At 28.8% G+C, this 22,948-nt stretch overlaps 2 protein-coding genes across 3 annotated transcripts; both read right to left on the reverse strand.

The window, feature by feature from the left end:
• Positions 1-390: 390 nt before the first annotated feature.
• On the reverse strand, positions 391-3,574 carry LOC130898994 (nudC domain-containing protein 1). Its single transcript, XM_057808643.1, has 2 exons — positions 2,365-3,574; positions 391-977 (listed from the first exon to the last, which is right to left on the reverse strand). The coding sequence occupies exons 1-2, from the start codon at positions 3,502-3,504 to the stop codon at positions 420-422; spliced, it is 1,698 nt and encodes a 565-aa protein (XP_057664626.1). The 5' UTR covers positions 3,505-3,574; the 3' UTR covers positions 391-419.
• A 135-nt stretch (positions 3,575-3,709) lies between these two features.
• LOC130898995 (dipeptidase 1-like) lies at positions 3,710-22,116 on the reverse strand. 2 transcript variants are annotated; one of them, XM_057808644.1, is made up of 4 exons: positions 21,522-22,116; positions 11,821-12,545; positions 11,361-11,767; positions 3,710-8,273 (listed from the first exon to the last, which is right to left on the reverse strand). In XM_057808644.1, the coding sequence occupies exons 1-4, from the start codon at positions 21,651-21,653 to the stop codon at positions 8,026-8,028; spliced, it is 1,512 nt and encodes a 503-aa protein (XP_057664627.1). In that variant the 5' UTR covers positions 21,654-22,116; the 3' UTR covers positions 3,710-8,025. The 2 variants fall into 2 exon arrangements, with proteins under 2 accessions (XP_057664627.1, XP_057664628.1); XM_057808645.1 differs by having other exon boundaries at positions 3,740-4,366; positions 21,522-21,744.
• Between the last annotated feature and the right edge of the window lie 832 nt (positions 22,117-22,948).

Here is a 22,948-nt window from a genome sequence, read left to right on the forward strand (position 1 = left end):
TTTTCTAACCTATAAAAGAAGAAACTAATATTTCATCCATAGATATAGTAACAATAGACTGGGTATTGAATGAAATTCATATTATAATGAGATAGAAAGAAAGTTATCCCTACCAAATGCTAGATACTATTACTAATCACCATACTGTAAAATAAAAATAGGTCTACCTTATATTTATTTCTAAATTTGGCACAACTTTTCAATATATAAATTATTTAAATTATGCAGTCTAGTTTTATCAAGTCTATGTGTAATAGTTTCAAGACTCGACGTTGCCAGAATGTGTGTAATATCATTTAATTAGATTGAATTCATAAAACTAATAAATCTTTGTTGATTTAATCATTATTTAGTTATGGATTAATAGTAAATTATAATAAAACAAATAAAAAATATTCTATAAATTTATTATATGATTCTTATATCCTTAAAACTATAATACTTTTTTCACATAATAAAAACAAAGTTGTATTTGACGCATAAATTCCTATTATTTCCTCGTTACACAAATTAACGACTTGTTGTTGCGCTATTTTCTGTACTCTCCTACCGGTTGTCCTATTTCTGAGTTCCGTATTTGTAATCGATCTATTTTGTCGATATATAAATAAATGACCGTTAGTTTCGCATATAACCGCGTAGTTCATATCAGGCGGACATACCGTATACTTTCGATTCTGTTTTGAAGCTTGGACGTATCCCAAAGCTAACAGAGTTCCTTCGTGCGTAATAGAAAATGTTTCGTTATAATGTGGTTGCCACAAACATATATCAACATCGTAGCGAATGCCTACAGCCGGGACTAAATCTGGGCTCAAATTTGCACATAATAAAACTTGGTTAGTACCTAAATTGATTTTGTGAGTCGTTCTATTTGTCTTCCCACACAATCTTTCGAAAGTAAACGTTTTGTCGTTTTCAAAATCGCACTCTTCGACTTGCTGGGAATTGAACGTCGAACCACATTGAGGCATTGACTGTAAAAGTTGAACCCTTTGTAATAAAACGAGATGCAAAGGGATTTAATTCCAAAACACATTAATACAAAGTGGAAACGGTACAGCTCTTATATCACGTGACTCTGATCAAATATAAAATCGATTTTTTTCCCAAAACCAAGTACAAGACGTACGTAATAATTTCTTTAAATTGACAGCAGTAATCGTAAAAAGAGACAACGATATAATTGACCTAACGTGAATAATTGACAGTATTAAAAGTTGGATTTGACGTTACCGCATTTTGAGGTTATGAGTTTTATTTACTGTGTTTTTAACGAATTTTTTTATTGAATCACTTTTCATTTAATTATATACGAATATACTTGTAAACTATTAAAAAACAACGTATAAAAAGAGTTTTGTTAAATAAGTTTAAAAAGTAAATTTATTTTTTAATTAACAATTCGTAAAAGCCCGACTTTTGGAATATTCGTCATAACTTTCATTTCTACTGACACATTTGACAGAAATTTCGATTCGATTCAAATCAATATTATCACTGACATATAAGTCACGTGATGAAAGTCCCCATTTCTACTCATAAAAACGAATGGATACAAATTTCAACATTATGTAATCATTTGAGGTTATATATCGATGGAAGCATTATGAGGGCATAAAGAAGAATTATTACTTGAAAATCATGATAAATGAAAAAAAAAATAACATCGACTTTGTAATTGTTACATTAAATTAAAAGTAATTGAAATAATGAAAATTACGTCTTTGAACAAAGAATTAATGAAAATTAAAACTGTGAACTTTTATAGCAAAAATTACTTAAATTTAAACGAACATCAAAGAAAAAAAACTTATTTTAGTACCAGTTGAATAGTATATACAAGTAGCATTGATGATGTATACAGCAAAAACGAAAAAATTGGGGGTAAAAAACCCTTAAGTCACCGTTGGAATGTACCCCCTACAATTTATTTTGAAATAAATAGTAAAAGACCGAGTAACAGTCTAAATTGCTCAAGAATCACCGAAGAGACAATAAAAAAGGTAGAAACAAATATTAAGACCATACTACCTCCGAAACATCCCCCAATCATCAGTTAATCACACAGCTATTAGCAAATATTTGTTTCTACTTCTTTAATGGCTTCCTAGAGCATTTCTAGAAATTTGAGATTGATACTTGGTCTTTTTCTATTTCAAGTAAAAATAAATTGTAAAGGTTGCATTCCAAGGGTGACTTTGGGTTTTTTTACCCCTAATCTTTTCGTTCTTGCTGTATACATCATGAATGGTACTTGTATCTACTTTTCAACAGATTTGGTACAAAAAATAGTAATAAACGAATACTTTTCCATCATACCTCGTATATAAAAATATATAATTAAAAATAATGATTTATTACCTCAGATTCACTAGTCAGATGACCTAATCTCGCATGTACTTCTTCCACTATACAAGAATCTACAACATGTTCACCTGTATGATCGTTTTTAACTAATTCTGGCCACATAAGTCCCGTTTCACTTTTATATAGACTAATTTCTAATAGTCCTGGTATAAGAGTCCAAGTAGTTAAATCGGGGTCTATTCTTTGATATAATTCCCCTTTTATCAAATCTATTTCACCACATTTTACTTTTATATAAGTATTTTCAGTATCTACTCTGATTATTCGTTTATTGGTATCTGGTGGCAATGGGATTTTGATTGTTATGTCTTCAATATTTTGCGACCATTTATATACTTTTTCCACTGGTATTACTGTTTTTTCCACGATCGGAACATCTGAATTCAATATAAATCCACATTCATCGTCACTAACAACATATATAGCTTCACAGTTTTTTTCAATATAAGCGTACTGTACGCAACCTTTTGTTTTAATCTGCTTAATAGCGGCTTGTTCCCATGCGTCTTGTATTTTTTTAAATGATATCCAGTGTAGTAATGCGAAGAATTTTTCATTTTTACTTTTCTCCAAGCTTAAAGCCAATACATGCAGTTCTTGATTGTCATTGTTCACTTTCAGCACTGCATCTAATATAATGAAAGGCGTATCTTCACCTATAACTTCATCAGAGAAGCATATGGAAAATTCTTCGTCATCATTTCTGTTACCGGTGTTTATAATATATAAAGTACCAATACCATCACCGATTACAGCTGTTGATGATGAAACGAATTTTAAAGACGTGTTATAATCACCTGTTTGCCTCTCCCTGTTTTTTCGAAGTTTTAAAACAACTAATGGATTTATAAGATCCCCTTGAAGTGGATCCATGTAGATTTTACAAATATTGAATTCTTTATCTATATAATACACCGAATTTATCTCATCAAAAATATCGGATATTAAATGATTGTGATACCCGAACAAATTAGCATGTAGTATGGAACATTGTTGTGGATTTAAAAGTACCCTGTCAACTGGAATCGTAAAATCTAACTTTTTCATTGGTATTTCTTGAAGTGATAGTTTATAACCATCAAAATTTGAATCCAGAAGTTGTCTATTAGGTATTAATTCTAATGTTGTTAACATCTTTCTTATTTTCGTACAATATAACCAAACAATTTTAGGTTAGTAAAAGATATTCTTCTTTTTTATCATTAAAGAATTGTACGAGATAACTACTAATCTATATCGTAAGAGTATCCGGAAAAGTGACTGGAATTCTATTGTAACAAGTCACATATATTATATAAGGGTATTACAAATATTCACGTATTTAAAATAAAACTTCCAATTGCAAAATCAACCTTTATTGTATTATAATCTATTAAAATACATTTCCTCAAATACGATATAAAATATATCTACGCGTCTACGTTGGTAAATATGTATTTCTATAAATTTTACAAACCCAACAACATATAAATTTTTTTTTAAATAAATTCATTTCTATATATTTACTCTCGTATTATAATAAATTGTTTTTCTATAAACATCCAACTTGCACATTAAAAACTATCAAAAGCCACAACAAATACCTTATCGTATCTTTTCATACATGTGAAACAGGATCAAAAAATTTATTTTTTTATCGAACAACTTTTTTGGAAAATAAAAAAAAACTTGTTCTAAAATGCAGTATTTAAGATAAACGATATACTTTCGGGAGTAAAAATAGGACGAATAGAATTCAGGACGTTTTCAGGAGAGATGCAGACCTTCTGAATCTTTTAAATAGGATTTCAGATATAAGGACGTTTATTTATAATAAATTTCACATATTTAAAAAATGGCATGTTTTTTTACAAATTGATACCTATTTCCCATTATTTAGGTCTTTCTGGTCAACCATTTCAACATTCTTGACATCGTCATAAGGTACACAGCACTTTTGATGATATATGTATATATTTCTTTTACATTATACAGTTTATACATATTTTGTAGACAACTGTAACAGAAAATGCAGATATAAACAAAAACACTTCTTATTACATTATTTATATCTAAAATTTGCAGGTACAAACATATTTATATTCAAGTGTGACTGAAATCATTACTCGCGTAACAGTGGAAATTTGATGTTAAGTATTGGCAGCCCTGTGTCATTGATCTACAATGTTGTAAGATTTATTGTTAGCATAATCAGGTTATTGTTAGAATTTCTTGTTTTATCGATTAATTCCAACAATTAATTATTTTTCAATTAAAATTTGTATCCTATCACTACTAACCATAATAAACTTAGATGATTTCAGAACTGGAAACAAATTACAACGTGGTAACATCTCTACAAACTTATCATATGTTTATTATTTAATATTAATAGAGATGTTTCGATTCACGAAGATAGGGAACTGCTACTCATGAATCTTGAAATAAAGTATATTATTAACATCAACTACTTATACTTCATTCCATATCGACTTTTCTGTTGTTGATCGATGTTATTGTAGAACATTTGATTCTATACTTAATACAAATAAAATATTTCAATTAATATTTTAATAGTTTGGCAACAGCGCTAATATTTAATATCTGATATTTACGGTTCACGTTGTTTAATGTAGTAGTTCATTTGCTATGAGACGAATTGAGGTTATTTCAATATTCAAATGAATAATTTACTGCCGAGCTGATAGATTTTTATTCGGTTCAAATTGTTTATATCTACAATTTTCTGTTTGGTTTAAATCTACAGTTTTGAAAAGCGTTTTCCAAAAAACAAGTTTAGAAATATAGCTTTTCGAAAATCTAAACGTCTACAGAAATTTTATATAGTGAAAGTGTACTGGTTTTGAAAATATTTTTTACATAAATATTATGCACAATAATAAATCGTATTATACGGGGTTACGTCGATAATATAATATTCTGTATAAATGAAATGTTGTATGCAAATTATTATTTTGGAAATGTATTGTGATTTTATACCATGTTGTATAGGTAAGTCGTTTTATTTCGTAAAAGAGAAGAATTTATCGAGTGAATAAAACGAACCGCGTTGTAAAATATGAATACCTAAATACGCTTCATAAATAAGATACTTTTATTTCCAAAAAAAAAACCTGGTAGTGTTCTAATACGAAAACACTAGTAGACATCAAAATTCACGTAAAAAACTATTGAAACTGACTCATAATTCAATAGAAACTTTTTAATTTTAACGAAAAAAGTTATTCTTGATAAAAAATTTTACATGTTCTAAATTATGAAAAACAAACATCAGATATTAAATTATTTTATAATATACAAGGTTTCTTGAAAAATATGATTTTTTTATAAAGTACTTAGAATTTTGACAGTATTTTATTTTTTTTTAATGTAAACAGAAATAAAATTTTGAAAAATTTTTTGAACGGCAATGAAAATGTTCGAAATACAAAAATAAAAAAAACGAGCAATTTTTTTTTCAAAATCAAAAATGAAAAATTTATCCCTAAGTCGAATCAAAAATCTATTTACACAGTATTAGTTTCATAGTATACACACAGAGGGCGTTCTAGAATTATATTTGTCCCTGTATGGGAAATTCTGGACATGCGATTGGTTGGCCACGAGCTAAGACGATAATGGCGGCTCCAATAAGAGAACCGCGCGAAACAGATGTCTGTTCAAATTATTGAAAAATAGGAGTTTCTTAAAGAAAATAACATTTATAGATATAAATAAAGAAATTACAAAAAAGTACGAGTGAAATACAAGTTTTTTCTGTCTTGTTTACATCCGCGAGGCCCCATGACAGCAGAAACCGAAGTCGCGCGCAGGCGCGGGCGCCATTACTTTCTTGAAAAACAGTCACATAGCTATTTTTCTTACACAAGGACGTTATAGCTTCCGTCCAGATTTTCCTATACGCAAAATCAATCTTATATTGTGCGTGCTAAGTATACAACACATATGAGTCAGACACATTTATTTCTGCCAAAAGGTAAGTCTCAATAGAGGCTTCTCAATCGAAAATATCCGTAGAAAGTTATATTATTTGCTATAATAAGGTTATAGAGAAGTTTGAAGTGGATAGAGCACAAAGGTAATTAGATATTAGACGGCAAACAACTTCCGAAACAACTCAAAAATAAGTTACATGATGTAGATCGTTGGTGCGAACCATAGAACCATAGACAGATGTCTAATGTTACGGTATGGGCGAAAATAATGTCGCAATATGTCAAAAGTCAAACGTCTTTAACCACAGAACTAAATATTCAAATGTCATTACGTTTTGTTATCGTGCTAGAGAAAAATAATTTGAATTTGTCATTTTGACATACTGTGAAGTATATCAAGCGTTAATTTTCGAATTTTTTCATCAAATTTCATATATATATATATATATATATATATATATATATATATATATATATATATATATAAGTTTTGTGTATCTGTCAAAATTGATTAAAGTGGTTGTTCATCTCGAAGAAAAATGCCAACAATATATGATAAAGTAATTCTTTGTTCTGTGTCAGAAAGAAATGTACTGGCCGTGCAACTCAAAGCAACAGGCCAATACTGACGAAAAATACAGCAGCTCGGACACGTATTATCATCAAATTTCAAATTCAAGATTAAAAAAATTGTCTATGTTGATGTTATAACAATTTTTGAGATGTCACTTGAGGGATTTAATTCGTCAGGGACAAAGAATATCAAAATATGGACATGAAAATGATCCTTCGGCTTTATTTCAATTTTGACAACGACTCTTGTCACTATTTGTTGTTATTTCGAGAGTTTTTTACGGTTAGAAGTCTTCCCGTTTCTCCACATACCTCTTACTCACCAGATTTAACACCCTCAAACTTATATTTCACCTTTTTACTTTGTATTCTTATCGAAATAATTTTCCACCACACCCCGTAAGTAAATTTTTTGTTCTGTTGTTGATATTTGTACTACTGGTTAAATTGCCTGAGCAGCTCAAAGGTGGAGGCCAACAGTACAAGAAATACTTTTTTGGTTCTATGAGTTGTTTACGTTCTACGTTTCTAAGAAATAATTATTTGTTCTGTGTCAGAAAGAAATTAAATGGATGTGCATATCTAAACAAGAGGCCAATATTATAAGCAAAGATACGAGGTGTGATAAATAAATTTTCATAGTAGAATATGAGACGCTTAAAAAAACTCAATAAATAGTAATATATGTCTATGGTGATGATATAATAACTTTTTAAACGTCACGTGAGGGAATGAAAATCGATCAAAGACGAAAAGTATCAAAAAATGGACCAACGTCATTCATTTAATCTTTACATCGTACCATACCACGATTTGTTGTTTTTTTTGCGGATAGAATTCTTCCCGTTTCTCCACATACCTCTTATTCACCAGATTTAACATCATCAAACATATATTTCACCTATTTACTTTGTATCCTTATCAAAATAATTTTCCACCACACCTCGTAAGTTTTATTCTCCAGAAACAGTTGTATTTGGCTGCGAGTTTCGAAGTAAAAGGCCAACAATATAAGAAGAAATCGGTTAGATTAATTAAAGCTACGCGTCAAAAATATTGTCATACTATACACAAATACATTCTTCTAAAACGACAGACTAAAAAGCTTATTCAACCTTCGATATCCTAAAAATTTATAAAACCGTCGTCAAGAATATAACGAGGAGCACGGGTTGTGCATAGGTGGGATTTCGTCTTCCACCGGAAGTACCTGTTCATTCTTCCATTTGTCTCTTACTTCTTGGACTCCCTCGAATACTCTCAATAAATTCAAACCGGCCAATGACACGACGTCTTTTTCCGTCCAATTAGGGTCAGCTAGCAGTTCGGCTAAGAGATAAGGATATTTAGACACGTCTTCTAATCCACTAGGTGTCATATTTATCCCGTCATATCCTGAAAACGAGCAGGTACCATACGAAAAAACAATTTTTCTATAGTTACAATCATTAAATTATATTTAAAAAAAAAAACTTGGCAACGCTGTATAACTTCTATAAATAAATACGATAGTTCCGCATACGTTTATATTGAGATCATATTTATTGGAATAAATAAAATAACTCAATATCAATCATAATTATTATTTTGATGAAATTTTATTTATTTATAAATATTTGAATGTAATAACAAATATAAAACTTGGTAAGTTAATTAGAAGTTGACAGTTGACATACTGAAGTCTCAAAGTTTACACCATTTCCGCTAAAATTCCACTTATACTTATGAATCTTTTGTTTTTTTATTGTACAAATAGATTCTTCATCAATATTTTCTGTTCGTTTTATAGTTTTGTAGCAATTAGCTTTTTTTTATACTAAGTTTAATTATTTAGTTTATCTCAACATCAGCAACATAGGTTATAGTGGTCATCTGACCTTAACAGTACGCTTGGTTGCCACGTTTAATTTTACTTCAGAGATAATTTAAAATAAAATTTCATTAAATTTTTGTTATATTAATTTTATTATTATTTATATATTGGACTTTCGTAATTCATAAAGTTTATAAATAATTGAAAATAAGTGAAGTAATGAAAACTTTTCATTAAATAAATGAAATATTTAAATATAAGTATACAAGGTTTACTTCAACTTAAACCCTGTATATATAAAGAGTAATTTAGAAACAAGTCTTCTTAATCGATTCATATTAAAAATAAATCGATATCTCGATTGGTTTCGAAAATAGAATTTTTTATACAAGTCAAATTTTTGGTTCTGGATTATTTGACATAATAGTTGAAAAAAAATTATGGAATAGTATGTATTTTTATCTGAAAATTATAAAAATCATGGTAATTTTTGAATCAAATTCATAGTTTTTCATAAAATCCAATTTAAATTTTTCGAATAAAATTTTTTTTTCGAACAAGTGGTATATTTTTCAATCTCCTCGTATCAAAAAGTTTTGGAATTGTAATTTATCGTATAAATTCGGACACTTTTCCCAAATTTTCCCCCAAATCAAAGATACTCCTTCTCTCTCTACCCTCCATAGAAAGAAATCGAAAGTTCTATGTTTTCGTATTATCTATATACTTATAAATATTTATGCTCCGCCTTTAAACGTTACGTCATAATTAGTCGTTAAAACATCATTTGGTACATAGCAATAATAATTGATATTATTTTCATGAATTTTTATTAATTATTCGTCTATAATAATTGTTTTGCCGAACAAATCAACTCCTTGTATCAAAAAGTTTTTGAATTGTTATTTATCGTATACAGCGGGACACTTTTTCCAAATTTTCACCCCTATGAAAGATACTACTTCTCTCTCTACACTCCGTAGAAAAGAATCAAAAGTTTAACCTCTATGTTTTCGTATTATCTATGTACTTATAAATATTTATGCTCCGCCTTTAAACGTTACGTCATAATTAGTCGTTAAAACATCATTTGGTACATAGCAATAATAATTGATATTATTTTCATGAATTTTTATTAATTATTCGTCTATAATAATTGTTTTGCCGAACAAATCAACTCCTTGTATCAAAAAGTTTTTGAATTGTTATTTATCGTATACAGCGGGACACTTTTTCCAAATTTTCCCCCCTATGAAAGATACTACTTCTCTCTCTACACTCCGTAGAAAAGAATCAAAAGTTTAACCTCTATGTTTTCGTATTATCTATGTACTTATAAATATTTATGCTCCGCCTTTAAACGTTACGTCATAATTAGTCGTTAAAACATCATTTGGTACATAGCAATAATAATTGATATTATTTTCATGAATTTTTATTAATTATTCGTCTATAATAATTGTTTTGCCGAACAAATCAACTCCTTGTATCAAAAAGTTTGTGAATTGTTATTTATCGTATACAGCGGGACACTTTTTCCAAATTTTCCCCCCTATGAAAGATACTACTTCTCTCTCTACACTCCGTAGAAAAGAATCAAAAGTTTAACCTCTATGTTTTCGTATTATCTATGTACTTATAAATATTTATGCTCCGCCTTTAAACGTTACGTCATAATTAGTCGTTAAAACATCATTTGGTACATAGCAATAATAATTGATATTATTTTCATGAATTTTTATTAATTATTCGTCTATAATAATTGTTTTGCCGAACAAATCAACTCCTTGTATCAAAAAGTTTGTGAATTGTTATTTATCGTATACAGCGGGACACTTTTTCCAAATTTTCCCCCCTATGAAAGATACTACTTCTCTCTCTACACTCCGTAGAAAAGAATCAAAAGTTTAACCTCTATGTTTTCGTATTATCTATGTACTTATAAATATTTATGCTCCGCCTTTAAACGTTACGTCATAATTAGTCGTTAAAACATCATTTGGTACATAACAATAATATTTGATATCATTTTCATGAATTTTTATCAATTATTCATCTATGATAATTATTTTTTCGAACCAATGATATATTTTTCGATCTCCTTTTATAAAAAAAAAAACCCTTTTTTATAGAATTTGAAACAAAATTTTCGAAGCAACATGATCCCCTTTCATATTCAAATTTTTTTTAATGGATGATTATATATATTCATGTTTGACGGAATAAATAATACGATTTGAAAGCCAGGGGCGGTTCATGCCCAATGGTTAACATATCGTAACTTTTACAGTTTTTTTGCTTTTACTTTTAATTAATTTTTTAATGAAAAGTTACTTTTTGTTTTATGGTTTAGGAGATTTATAGATTTTTAAATCGTTGTAAATGCTATGCATACCGTACGCCATAAAGAAACATTCTGAAAAAAATTATCATAAATTGTAATTATTTATTGAAAATACTTTGAATACACCATCAAAAATCAAGTTACGATATGTTAACCGTTGGGCACGAGCCGTTCCTGATAAAATTTCCGATTTTCTTGTATTACAACGTTGCCAATATACGAAGAAAGAAAAAATCAAACGAAATGGTGGTAAAAACACATTTAGCATTCGGATACGGTAAAATTTCAATCAAACAAATATACAGGGTGAAAATTAAAAACTTACCAGCTCCGATTCCGACGTGTTCGATACCAGCAACAGTCCTAATATGATTAATATGTTTAATAACGTCTTGTATAGTGGCAGTTTCGTTACAAGTAACATGGTAAGTGTAAAAATTTACCATGACTACTCCTCCGTTGTGCGCTATCAATTTGAGCACGTCGTCGGGTACGTTCCTAGAGGAATTGCACAGCGAAAAGGCGCTTGAATGTGAAAATATAACCGGCGCTCGGGATATATTGAGCGCCGCTTTGGCAGTGGTCATAGATGTATGAGAAAGATCTATAATCATACCAAGACGGTTCATTTCTTTAATAACGCTCTTCCCGAATTCCGAAAGACCGTCTCTGGTCTTGGTATTGGTCCCTGTTGCCCAAGGGGTGTCGCACGAATGGGTGATGGTTAAATATCTAAAATTTAACCTCGTAATTCGATTATGCAACCTCGAAAACAAATTACTCACCTAGCACCTAGACTGTAGAAAGTCCTCAAAACGGCCAAGGAATTACCTAAAGCGTGTCCTCCTTCGACTCCGATCAACGAAGCGATCCTCCCTTCCTTATGGACCGATCTAATTTCCCGCGTAGACCTCACCAATGAGAAATGATTAGAATTGAACTCGACCAGCCTTTTGATGACGTCTATCTGCTCTAAAGTGACTTGTACAGCGTCGAGATGTTGAGCTTTGCAAGGCACGTAAGCAGACCAGAATTGAGCCCCCAATAGACCGGCTCTAAGTTTCGGTATATCCGTATGAGACCATTTACTAGTCGCCCAAGGTTCTCGATCACTTATAGAACTCAAGTTTAAATTGAATAATTTATTGTGAACGAATTTTCTGAGGTTCCAGGGTAGATCGTTGTGGCCGTCGATTAGGGGTTGTTCTTTTAATAGTTTTTTTATGACATCGAGTCGTTGTTCGGAGGTTTGGGGGGGCATGTGGGGACCTAGAGCTAGGGGTAGGCCTAAACCGGCGGTTAGAGTCGCGATTAAAACGCAGATTATTATACAGATGCACCAAGGGCCTTTGAAAGTTGTTTTGGAAGTGTCGCTGGATGTGCTGCAAGAACATGATTCTATGGAGCCGTGGTAGTCGTAGGGGTGGTAATAATCTCGAACGTCATTGTAATATTGAGGCACGTTAAAGGATGTTTCTCGAATTGGATATTCGTGAGCGCAATGGGGGATCTGAAACAATAACATCGTGAAGGATGTACTCGAATGCGTGTAGCGTGGACATTCTGTATATTTTGAGATGCGGAAATGAAATTTATGATGAGACAAGTTCACGTATACCGAACCAATAAAAAAAAAGGATCATTAATCAATTTTTAATTTATTTTTTGTGTTTCCTTCCTATTTCTTGGTATTTTCGGGTCGTGCGTTGTAGATCTAGTGCCAATATGATATATTATTTCCAGTTCTTTCAAATACATAACCTCAATTTTTAGATATTAAACAGTTTCGGGATTTTAAGGGAATTTGATTCATTAATCAAAATACGTAGATTTGACAGTTTTAAATCGAGTAAAAATTACAAAAAATCGTCGTATAATATATAATCGTCATAAAGAGGAATGAATTACTTGAAGAAATATTTGTTTTCTATATATATATATATATATATATATATATATATATATAATAACAAGGATGCTTAGGATATTAGTAATATCTGAAGTGTAGAAGTGAATTTAAGAAAAACGTGTTTTCACTAAAAAAAATATATTGACCAAAATAATTCGAATATTTAGATTAAATTTTAGAAATCTTTGCTAAAAGAACGAAAAAAATAACCAAAGCATTATATGGGTATATTCACGAAGTACGGGGCAATAAAGTTTAGGTAGTAAACATGAGAATAAAAAACATGCTATCATTCAAAAATTCATATTGTCCAAAATAATATGAATCTGGGAATTAAATTTTGAAGACATTTGCTTAAAGGATAAATATACATGGAAAAAAATCATCAAAGTATTATATGCAGATATGCAAGAAATACGGGACGATAAAATTTAGGTAGTAAAAATGAGAATAGAAAACATGCTCTCATTCAAAAATTCATATTTTCCAAAATAATACGAATATGGGAATTAAATTTTGGTGACATTTGCTTGAAGGATAAATATAAATGGAAAAAAATCATCAAAGTATTATATGCAGATATGCATGAAGTACGGGACGATAAAATTTAGGTAGTAAAAATGAGAATAGAAAACATGCTCTCATTCAAAAATTCATATTTTCCAAAATAATACGAATATGGGTATTAAATTTTGATGACATTTGCTTAAAGGATAAATATACATGGAAAAAAATCAGCAAAGTATTATATGCAGATATGCATGAAAAACGGGACGATAAAATTTAGGTAGTAAAAATGAGAATAAAAAACATGCTCTCATTCAAAAATTCATATTTTCCAAAATAATACGAATATGGGTATAAAATTTTGATGACATTTGCTTAAAGGATAAATATACATGGAAAAAAATCAGCAAAGTATTATATGCAGATATGCATGAAAAACGGGACGATAAAATTTAGGTAGTAAAAATGAGAATAAAAAACATGCTCTCATTCAAAAATTCATATTTTCCAAAATAATACGAATATGGGTATAAAATTTTGATGACATTTGCTTAAAGGATAAATATACATGGAAAAAAATCAGCAAAGTATTATATGCAGATATGCATGAAGTACGGGACGATAAAATTTAGGTAGTAAAAATGAGAATAAAAAACATGCTCTCATTCAAAAATTCATATTTTCCAAAATAATAAGAATATGGGAATTAAATTTTGAAGACATTTGCTTAAGAGATAAATATACATGGAAAAAAATCATCAAAGTATTATATGCAGATATGCATGAAGTACGGGACGATAAAATTTAGGTAGTAAAAATGAGAATAGAAAACATGCTCTCATTCAAAAATTCATATTTTCCAAAATAATACGAATATGGGAATTAAATTTTGGTGAGATTTGCTTAAAGGATAAATATAAATGGAAAAAAATCATCAAAGTATTATATGCCGATATTCATGAAGTACGGGACGATAAAATTTAGGTAGTAAAAATGAGAATAAAAAACATGCTCTCATTCAAAAATTCATATTTTCCAAAATAATACGAATATGGGAATTAAATTTTGAAGACATTTGCTTAAAGGATAAATATACATGGAAAAAAATCAGCAAAGTATTATATGCAGATATGCATGAAAAACGGGACGATAAAATTTAGGTAGTAAAAATGAGAATAAAAAACATGCTCTCATTCAAAAATTCATATTTTCCAAAATAATACGAATATGGGTATAAAATTTTGATGACATTTGCTTAAAGGATAAATATACATGGAAAAAAATCAGCAAAGTATTATATGCAGATATGCATGAAGTACGGGACGATAAAATTTAGGTAGTAAAAATGAGAATAAAAAACATGCTCTCATTCAAAAATTCATATTTTCCAAAATAATACGAATATGGGTATTAAATTTTGATGACATTTGCTTAAAGGATAAATATACATGGAAAAAAATCAGCAAAGTATTATATGCAGATATGCATGAAGTACGGGACGATAAAATTTAGGTAGTAAAAATGAGAATAGAAAACATGCTCTCATTCAAAAATTCATATTTTCCAAAATAATACGAATATGGGAATTAAATTTTGGTGACATTTGCTTGAAGGATAAATATAAATGGAAAAAAATCATCAAAGTATTATATGCAGATATGCAAGAAATACGGGACGATAAAATTTAGGTAGTAAAAATGAGAATAGAAAACATGCTCTCATTCAAAAATTCATATTTTCCAAAATAATACGAATATGGGTATTGAATTTTGAAGACATTTGCTTAAAGGATAAATATACATGGAAAAAAATCAGCAAAGTATTATATGCAGATACGCATGATATACGGGACGATAAAATTTAGGTAGTAAAAATGAGAATAAAAAACATGCTCTCATTCAAAAATTCATATTTTCCAAAATAATACGAATATGGGTATTAAATTTTGATGACATTTGCTTGAAGGATAAATATGAATGGAAAAAAATCATCAAAGTATTATATGCAGATATGCATGAAATACGGGACGATAAAATTTAGGTAGTAAAAATAAAAATAAAAAACATGCTCTCATTCAAAAATTCATATTTTCCAAAATAATACGAATATGGGAATTAAATTTTGATGACATTTGCTTAAAGGATAAATATAAATGGAAAAAAATCATCAAAGTATTATATGCAGATACGCATGAAATACGGGACGATAAAATTTAGGTAGTAAAAATGAGAATAAAAAAACATGCTCTCTTTCAAAAATTCATATTTTCCAAAATAATACGAATATGGGTATTAAATTTTGATGACATTTGCTTAAAGGATAAATATACATGGAAAAAAATCATCAAAGTATTATATGCAGATACGCATGAAATACGGGACGATAAAATTTAGGTAGTAAAAATGAGAATAAAAAAACATGCTCTCTTTCAAAAATTCATATTTTCCAAAATAATACGAATATGGGTATTAAATTTTGATGACATTTGCTTAAAGGATAAATATAAATGGAAAAAAATCATCAAAGTATTATATGCAGATATGCAAGAAATACGGGACGATAAAATTTAGGTAGTAAAAATGAGAATAGAAAACATGCTCTCATTCAAAAATTCATATTTTCCAAAATAATACGAATATGGGTATTGAATTTTGAAGACATTTGCTTAAAGGATAAATATACATGGAAAAAAATCAGCAAAGTATTATATGCAGATACGCATGATATACGGGACGATAAAATTTAGGTAGTAAAAATGAGAATAAAAAACATGCTCTCATTCAAAAATTCATATTTTCCAAAATAATACGAATATGGGTATTAAATTTTGATGACATTTGCTTGAAGGATAAATATGAATGGAAAAAAATCATCAAAGTATTATATGCAGATATGCATGAAATACGGGACGATAAAATTTAGGTAGTAAAAATAAAAATAAAAAACATGCTCTCATTCAAAAATTCATATTTTCCAAAATAATACGAATATGGGAATTAAATTTTGATGACATTTGCTTAAAGGATAAATATAAATGGAAAAAAATCATCAAAGTATTATATGCAGATACGCATGAAATACGGGACGATAAAATTTAGGTAGTAAAAATGAGAATAAAAAAACATGCTCTCTTTCAAAAATTCATATTTTCCAAAATAATACGAATATGGGTATTAAATTTTGATGACATTTGCTTAAAGGATAAATATACATGGAAAAAAATCATCAAAGTATTATATGCAGATACGCATGAAATACGGGACGATAAAATTTAGGTAGTAAAAATGAGAATAAAAAAACATGCTCTCTTTCAAAAATTCATATTTTCCAAAATAATACGAATATGGGTATTAAATTTTGATGACATTTGCTTAAAGGATAAATATAAATGGAAAAAAATCATCAAAGTATTATATGCAGATATGCATGAAATACGGGACGATAAAATTTAGGTAGTAGAAATGAGAATAAAAAAACATGCTCTCTTTCAAAAATTCATATTTTCCAAAATAATACGAATATGGGTATTAAATTTTGATGACACTTGCTTAAAGGATAAATATAAATGAAAAAAAATCATCAAAGTATTATATGCAGATATGCAAGAAATACGGGACGATAAAATTTAGGTAGTAAAAATGAGAATAAAAAACATGCTCTCATTCAAAAATTCATATTTTCCAAAATAATACGAATATGGGTATAAAATTTTGATGACATTTGCTTAAAGGATAAATATACATGGAAAAAAATCAGCAAAGTATTATATGCAGATATGCATGAAGTACGGGACGATAAAATTTAGGTAGTAAAAATGAGAATAAAAAACATGCTCTCATTCAAAAATTCATATTTTCCAAAATAATAAGAATATGGGAATTAAATTTTGAAGACATTTGCTTAAGAGATAAATATACATGGAAAAAAATCATCAAAGTATTATATGCAGATATGCATGAAGTACGGGACGATAAAATTTAGGTAGTAAAAATGAGAATAGAAAACATGCTCTCATTCAAAAATTCATATTTTCCAAAATAATACGAATATGGGAATTAAATTTTGGTGAGATTTGCTTAAAGGATAAATATAAATGGAAAAAAATCATCAAAGTATTATATGCCGATATTCATGAAGTACGGGACGATAAAATTTAGGTAGTAAAAATGAGAATAAAAAACATGCTCTCATTCAAAAATTCATATTTTCCAAAATAATACGAATATGGGAATTAAATTTTGAAGACATTTGCTTAAAGGATAAATATACATGGAAAAAAATCAGCAAAGTATTATATGCAGATATGCATGAAAAACGGGACGATAAAATTTAGGTAGTAAAAATGAGAATAAAAAACATGCTCTCATTCAAAAATTCATATTTTCCAAAATAATACGAATATGGGTATAAAATTTTGATGACATTTGCTTAAAGGATAAATATACATGGAAAAAAATCAGCAAAGTATTATATGCAGATATGCATGAAGTACGGGACGATAAAATTTAGGTAGTAAAAATGAGAATAAAAAACATGCTCTCATTCAAAAATTCATATTTTCCAAAATAATACGAATATGGGTATTAAATTTTGATGACATTTGCTTAAAGGATAAATATACATGGAAAAAAATCAGCAAAGTATTATATGCAGATATGCATGAAGTACGGGACGATAAAATTTAGGTAGTAAAAATGAGAATAGAAAACATGCTCTCATTCAAAAATTCATATTTTCCAAAATAATACGAATATGGGAATTAAATTTTGGTGACATTTGCTTGAAGGATAAATATAAATGGAAAAAAATCATCAAAGTATTATATGCAGATATGCAAGAAATACGGGACGATAAAATTTAGGTAGTAAAAATGAGAATAGAAAACATGCTCTCATTCAAAAATTCATATTTTCCAAAATAATACGAATATGGGTATTGAATTTTGAAGACATTTGCTTAAAGGATAAATATACATGGAAAAAAATCAGCAAAGTATTATATGCAGATACGCATGATATACGGGACGATAAAATTTAGGTAGTAAAAATGAGAATAAAAAACATGCTCTCATTCAAAAATTCATATTTTCCAAAATAATACGAATATGGGTATTAAATTTTGATGACATTTGCTTGAAGGATAAATATGAATGGAAAAAAATCATCAAAGTATTATATGCAGATATGCATGAAATACGGGACGATAAAATTTAGGTAGTAAAAATAAAAATAAAAAACATGCTCTCATTCAAAAATTCATATTTTCCAAAATAATACGAATATGGGAATTAAATTTTGATGACATTTGCTTAAAGGATAAATATAAATGGAAAAAAATCATCAAAGTATTATATGCAGATACGCATGAAATACGGGACGATAAAATTTAGGTAGTAAAAATGAGAATAAAAAAACATGCTCTCTTTCAAAAATTCATATTTTCCAAAATAATACGAATATGGGTATTAAATTTTGATGACATTTGCTTAAAGGATAAATATACATGGAAAAAAATCATCAAAGTATTATATGCAGATACGCATGAAATACGGGACGATAAAATTTAGGTAGTAAAAATGAGAATAAAAAAACATGCTCTCTTTCAAAAATTCATATTTTCCAAAATAATACGAATATGGGTATTAAATTTTGATGACATTTGCTTAAAGGATAAATATAAATGGAAAAAAATCATCAAAGTATTATATGCAGATATGCATGAAATACGGGACGATAAAATTTAGGTAGTAGAAATGAGAATAAAAAAACATGCTCTCTTTCAAAAATTCATATTTTCCAAAATAATACGAATATGGGTATTAAATTTTGATGACACTTGCTTAAAGGATAAATATAAATGAAAAAAAATCATCAAAGTATTATATGCAGATATGCAAGAAATACGGGACGATAAAATTTAGGTAGTAAAAATGAGAATAAAAAACATGCTCTCATTCAAAAATTCATATTTTCCAAAATAATACGAATATTAGGATTAAATTTTGGTGACATTTGTTTAAAGGATAAACATACATGAGAAAAAATGAGCATTGGTATACTTCTATCCAATAAGTAATTTTCATTTGATTTCCCCTTAATGACGCGAAATCACAATATTTAATAATTATTACTCATAATATGAACAATGATTTTAATCAATATATATTTTAATTCGGATCTGAAATTAAAATAAACCTCAATTTACCGACAAATTCCTCAATAACAAATTAAAATTCATTATATTTTACATATCTTGCCATTATACATATCACGATTCTCTGTCGGTATAACAGTTTACTTCAATTAAATGATACAGATACAACTAACAACAACAATCGTTAAGTGAAATGACTTTATATCAGATAATGACGTATATAGTGACGCGTTATTCCGATGAATTACGAACCCGTTTAGAGTCTCACTGCCGGAAAATGAAATGACAGTTTGTTATCTGCGTAAATTGTTTGAATTGTCTTCCTCTTGGGTTTTGTATGTGTCCTAGGAAAATAAACCTTTTAGATTTGTTACAATCGAATAAATATTAGTTTTTTTAAGCTTTTGATATGATTTACGAAATCAAAAAGTATATACAGTGGATATAATAAACAATTAAAAAAATCTTATTGCGAGATGAATGTTAAAAAGTAAACAAAATTCATAGATAAAAAAGAAGATTATAATATCAAATGCACTGTTCAATTACATATTAAATTTTCTAGTAAATTTTCATCTGGAATCGATTACACGTCATTTTTGTTTAATTTTATTGACAAGCTAAAAGTTTTCTGTTATTTGAAACGTCAAAATATACAAGAAAATATAAAAAAATTAACCATCGTATACAGTTGATGACTCATAATCATGGTTTTCATTTAGTTATGAAGACGTAAAAAAAGAAGATTATCTATTTATGTCTATTAAAGTTGCTATTGCTGTTGCCACGACATGGAACAATCATTTATATTGACAGTTGAAATGTTTTATGTTGTTTAATTTTCGTGAAACGTTAAAACTTCAAATATGAACGTCAAAAAATTACGTTTTGTGTGTAAACCGTCAACAAATGTTACCACTTTTAAATCAAACTGAATAGAAATAATTTTCTTGATATGTTTTTATCGATATGTTTTTCGGCGGATCAGTATTCCGAGCAGGAAGTCGAGATTAATGTACATATTCCATTAACGTTTTTCGTCTACCAATAAAACCATATTCTAAGGTTCAAAGGGCGCGAAAACGTATAAGAAACAACTATAAATTCCAATCTCAGCATTTGTAAATGACTGTTATTGAAATTAAGTGAATACACGAGGGAAAGTCATTTTTTTAATGAAAAATTTACTTTACCGCAAGAATGTATCTTCTTTTTTAACTTTACATATAGTACAGGTAAATTATCTATAAAATTATTTATGAAAATTTGACAGATTACTTCAGAAACATGGCGGAAACTAAAGGAAATATTATCAAATATCCCTCGTATGTTGTATGGCATATTTTATTACAACAACCAATTATAATTTATTAAAAAAATAAACAAAAAATGTTTTTTATAATATTAATAAATATGAACATATCTCTAATCGACTTTTAAAATCTGGCAACGTTGTTTAAACGTATCTGTATGACTATTAGATATTTTTTTAAGTACCAGAATATATGAAAATGTACTAAAATTTGTTATCCGCCGACAAATGAGAAAACGAGGGTTATACAAATGGTATGTTGCTTTTGTTTGAGTTAAACATAGTATTAGATCATAATATGATAATAATACCCCACTTTTTTTATGTTATAATACAATTATTTATTAATTTATATATGAATCTCTTTAAAAATATTTAAAATTGCACAATAGAGGGCGTAAGTTACCCCCGCACAACGTTAAATAATGACCTAATCACTTTTTATAACGAGTTCACCCTGTATAGTTTTTAAATGCCGTTCGTAATGTTTTTTTTTACTATCTCCCGTATAAAAAATGTATCACTCAACAATTTTCATAAATCCCCCACACTTTTGTGATAATACCGTTTTCAATATTAAAGAAAATAATATTTTTTTAACTCACCTGGTAGTCTAGGACATTCCCGTACCCCATGTGGTTGCAAGGACACGGACAGTTCTGTATGTGTTGTCTTAGCTCCGGGTCGAGGGTAGAGAGCCACGAATGCGGGCGCCCTCCTCCGGCGACGGTAACCATCGGAGACTAGCATTTTACAGCCGCCACCGCTGCATTGATCACCTTGTGCCACCTGCACCCCGACTGATGTGCCTGTGTTGCTCTATTCCTGTTGTCAGCGCTCAGCTATCGCTCTTTATTTCACCTCGTTCGTATATATCCCGTTTTAGGCCAATCCCGGGAATTATTTTGATTTTTTTCATTTATTTATACGTAATATTTTTCTTTATAAATAAATAATTAATTAGATATAATAACGTCTACTGCATATTCCCATTAATGTGTAAATTAAAAAAATTTAAACGTTTGTTACATTTATTTATAATTATATTTGTTATTCAGAATGTTAAATTGCTCTGAACTGGCCTATTTCTTCTTTTCTGTCTCGCTTTCGATAAACTGAGGGTGGGGGAATAAAACGAGAATGCCTGGAGATGGTCACATCATCATTGACAGTTGAATCAAATGTGTGTTTCCATATTTCTCACTGTATTTAATAACTCCATGAATTTTTAAATTAATTTTTTTTTTAAACGGAAAAATGGTATAATTCAATTTATTATCAATATCTTTATAAATAATTGTTAATTTAAATGCAGTGACCTCGGTAGCTGCGATTCCTTTGATCGTGTTTTTTGTCGCCTTGGTAACGGCTTGTTTGCTCCCCTGTTTTGAGTAGTAAGCAAGTGAACGGCGCAACTGTCCTTGTTCTGATCAGGTGTGCTTTGGTTATAAATTCGCTACGATAACGTGATCAATTTCTACGAAATTTTCACCAAAAATAAACGTGAAAAAGTTTTAGTTATAACGTAAATTTTTATTGCAACAGCTTAGACGATTAAATGAAATAAGAACGTGAAGTGTCTTCTAAATTATAATTTCGACGATTTAAACGTAAATGTCAATCTTCTCGATTGTTCATTCACTCGTTAAAAATTTAATTTCCATCGATGTTATGTTTACTAACACCAATATGAGGTTAGGGGAAAAATAAACTGTCAAATAATATGTGTTTATTCACAGATTTTAATTTTTTTGTTATAATTAGTAAAAAAATATATTATTAAGTACCCTATAGGTAAAAAAATTCCGTTTTTCGTAAATTTAGAACAAGTGAAGGGAGATAATGTAATTATTCCGATCAGGTGTGACTGGTTTTTTTACCAGACACAGGCTCGTTTAGCTTCACCTGTCAGTTATTTATCCATGGTAGAACAGATAATTTGGAAACGGGTCAATTGAACCGTACGGTTTATTGTTACAGAGGCGTCGTAAAAAAAAGAAGAATTTAAGGTTAATTATTAATATTAAACAAC

Source organism: Diorhabda carinulata, chromosome 10 (genome assembly GCF_026250575.1).
Source record: "Diorhabda carinulata isolate Delta chromosome 10, icDioCari1.1, whole genome shotgun sequence".
Taxonomy (NCBI): Eukaryota; Metazoa; Arthropoda; class Insecta; order Coleoptera; family Chrysomelidae; genus Diorhabda; species Diorhabda carinulata.

What these genes read in the sequence shown, in the direction of transcription:
- LOC130898994 (XM_057808643.1), bottom strand. Translation starts at nt 3,504, where the DNA reads ATGTTAACAACATTAGAATTAATACCTAATAGACAACTTCTGGATTCA. An exon ending in ATCTGACTAGTGAATCTGAG is followed by an intron (nt 978 to 2,364) that starts GTAATAAATCAT and finishes CAACTTTTACAG; the next exon opens with TCAATGCCTCAATGTGGTTC.
- LOC130898995 (XM_057808644.1), bottom strand. Translation starts at nt 21,653, where the DNA reads ATGGTTACCGTCGCCGGAGGAGGGCGCCCGCATTCGTGGCTCTCTACC. An exon ending in GGAATGTCCTAGACTACCAG is followed by an intron (nt 12,546 to 21,521) that starts GTGAGTTAAAAA and finishes TTATTGTTTCAG; the next exon opens with ATCCCCCATTGCGCTCACGA. An exon ending in TTCTACAGTCTAGGTGCTAG is followed by an intron (nt 11,768 to 11,820) that starts GTGAGTAATTTG and finishes GTTAAATTTTAG; the next exon opens with ATATTTAACCATCACCCATT.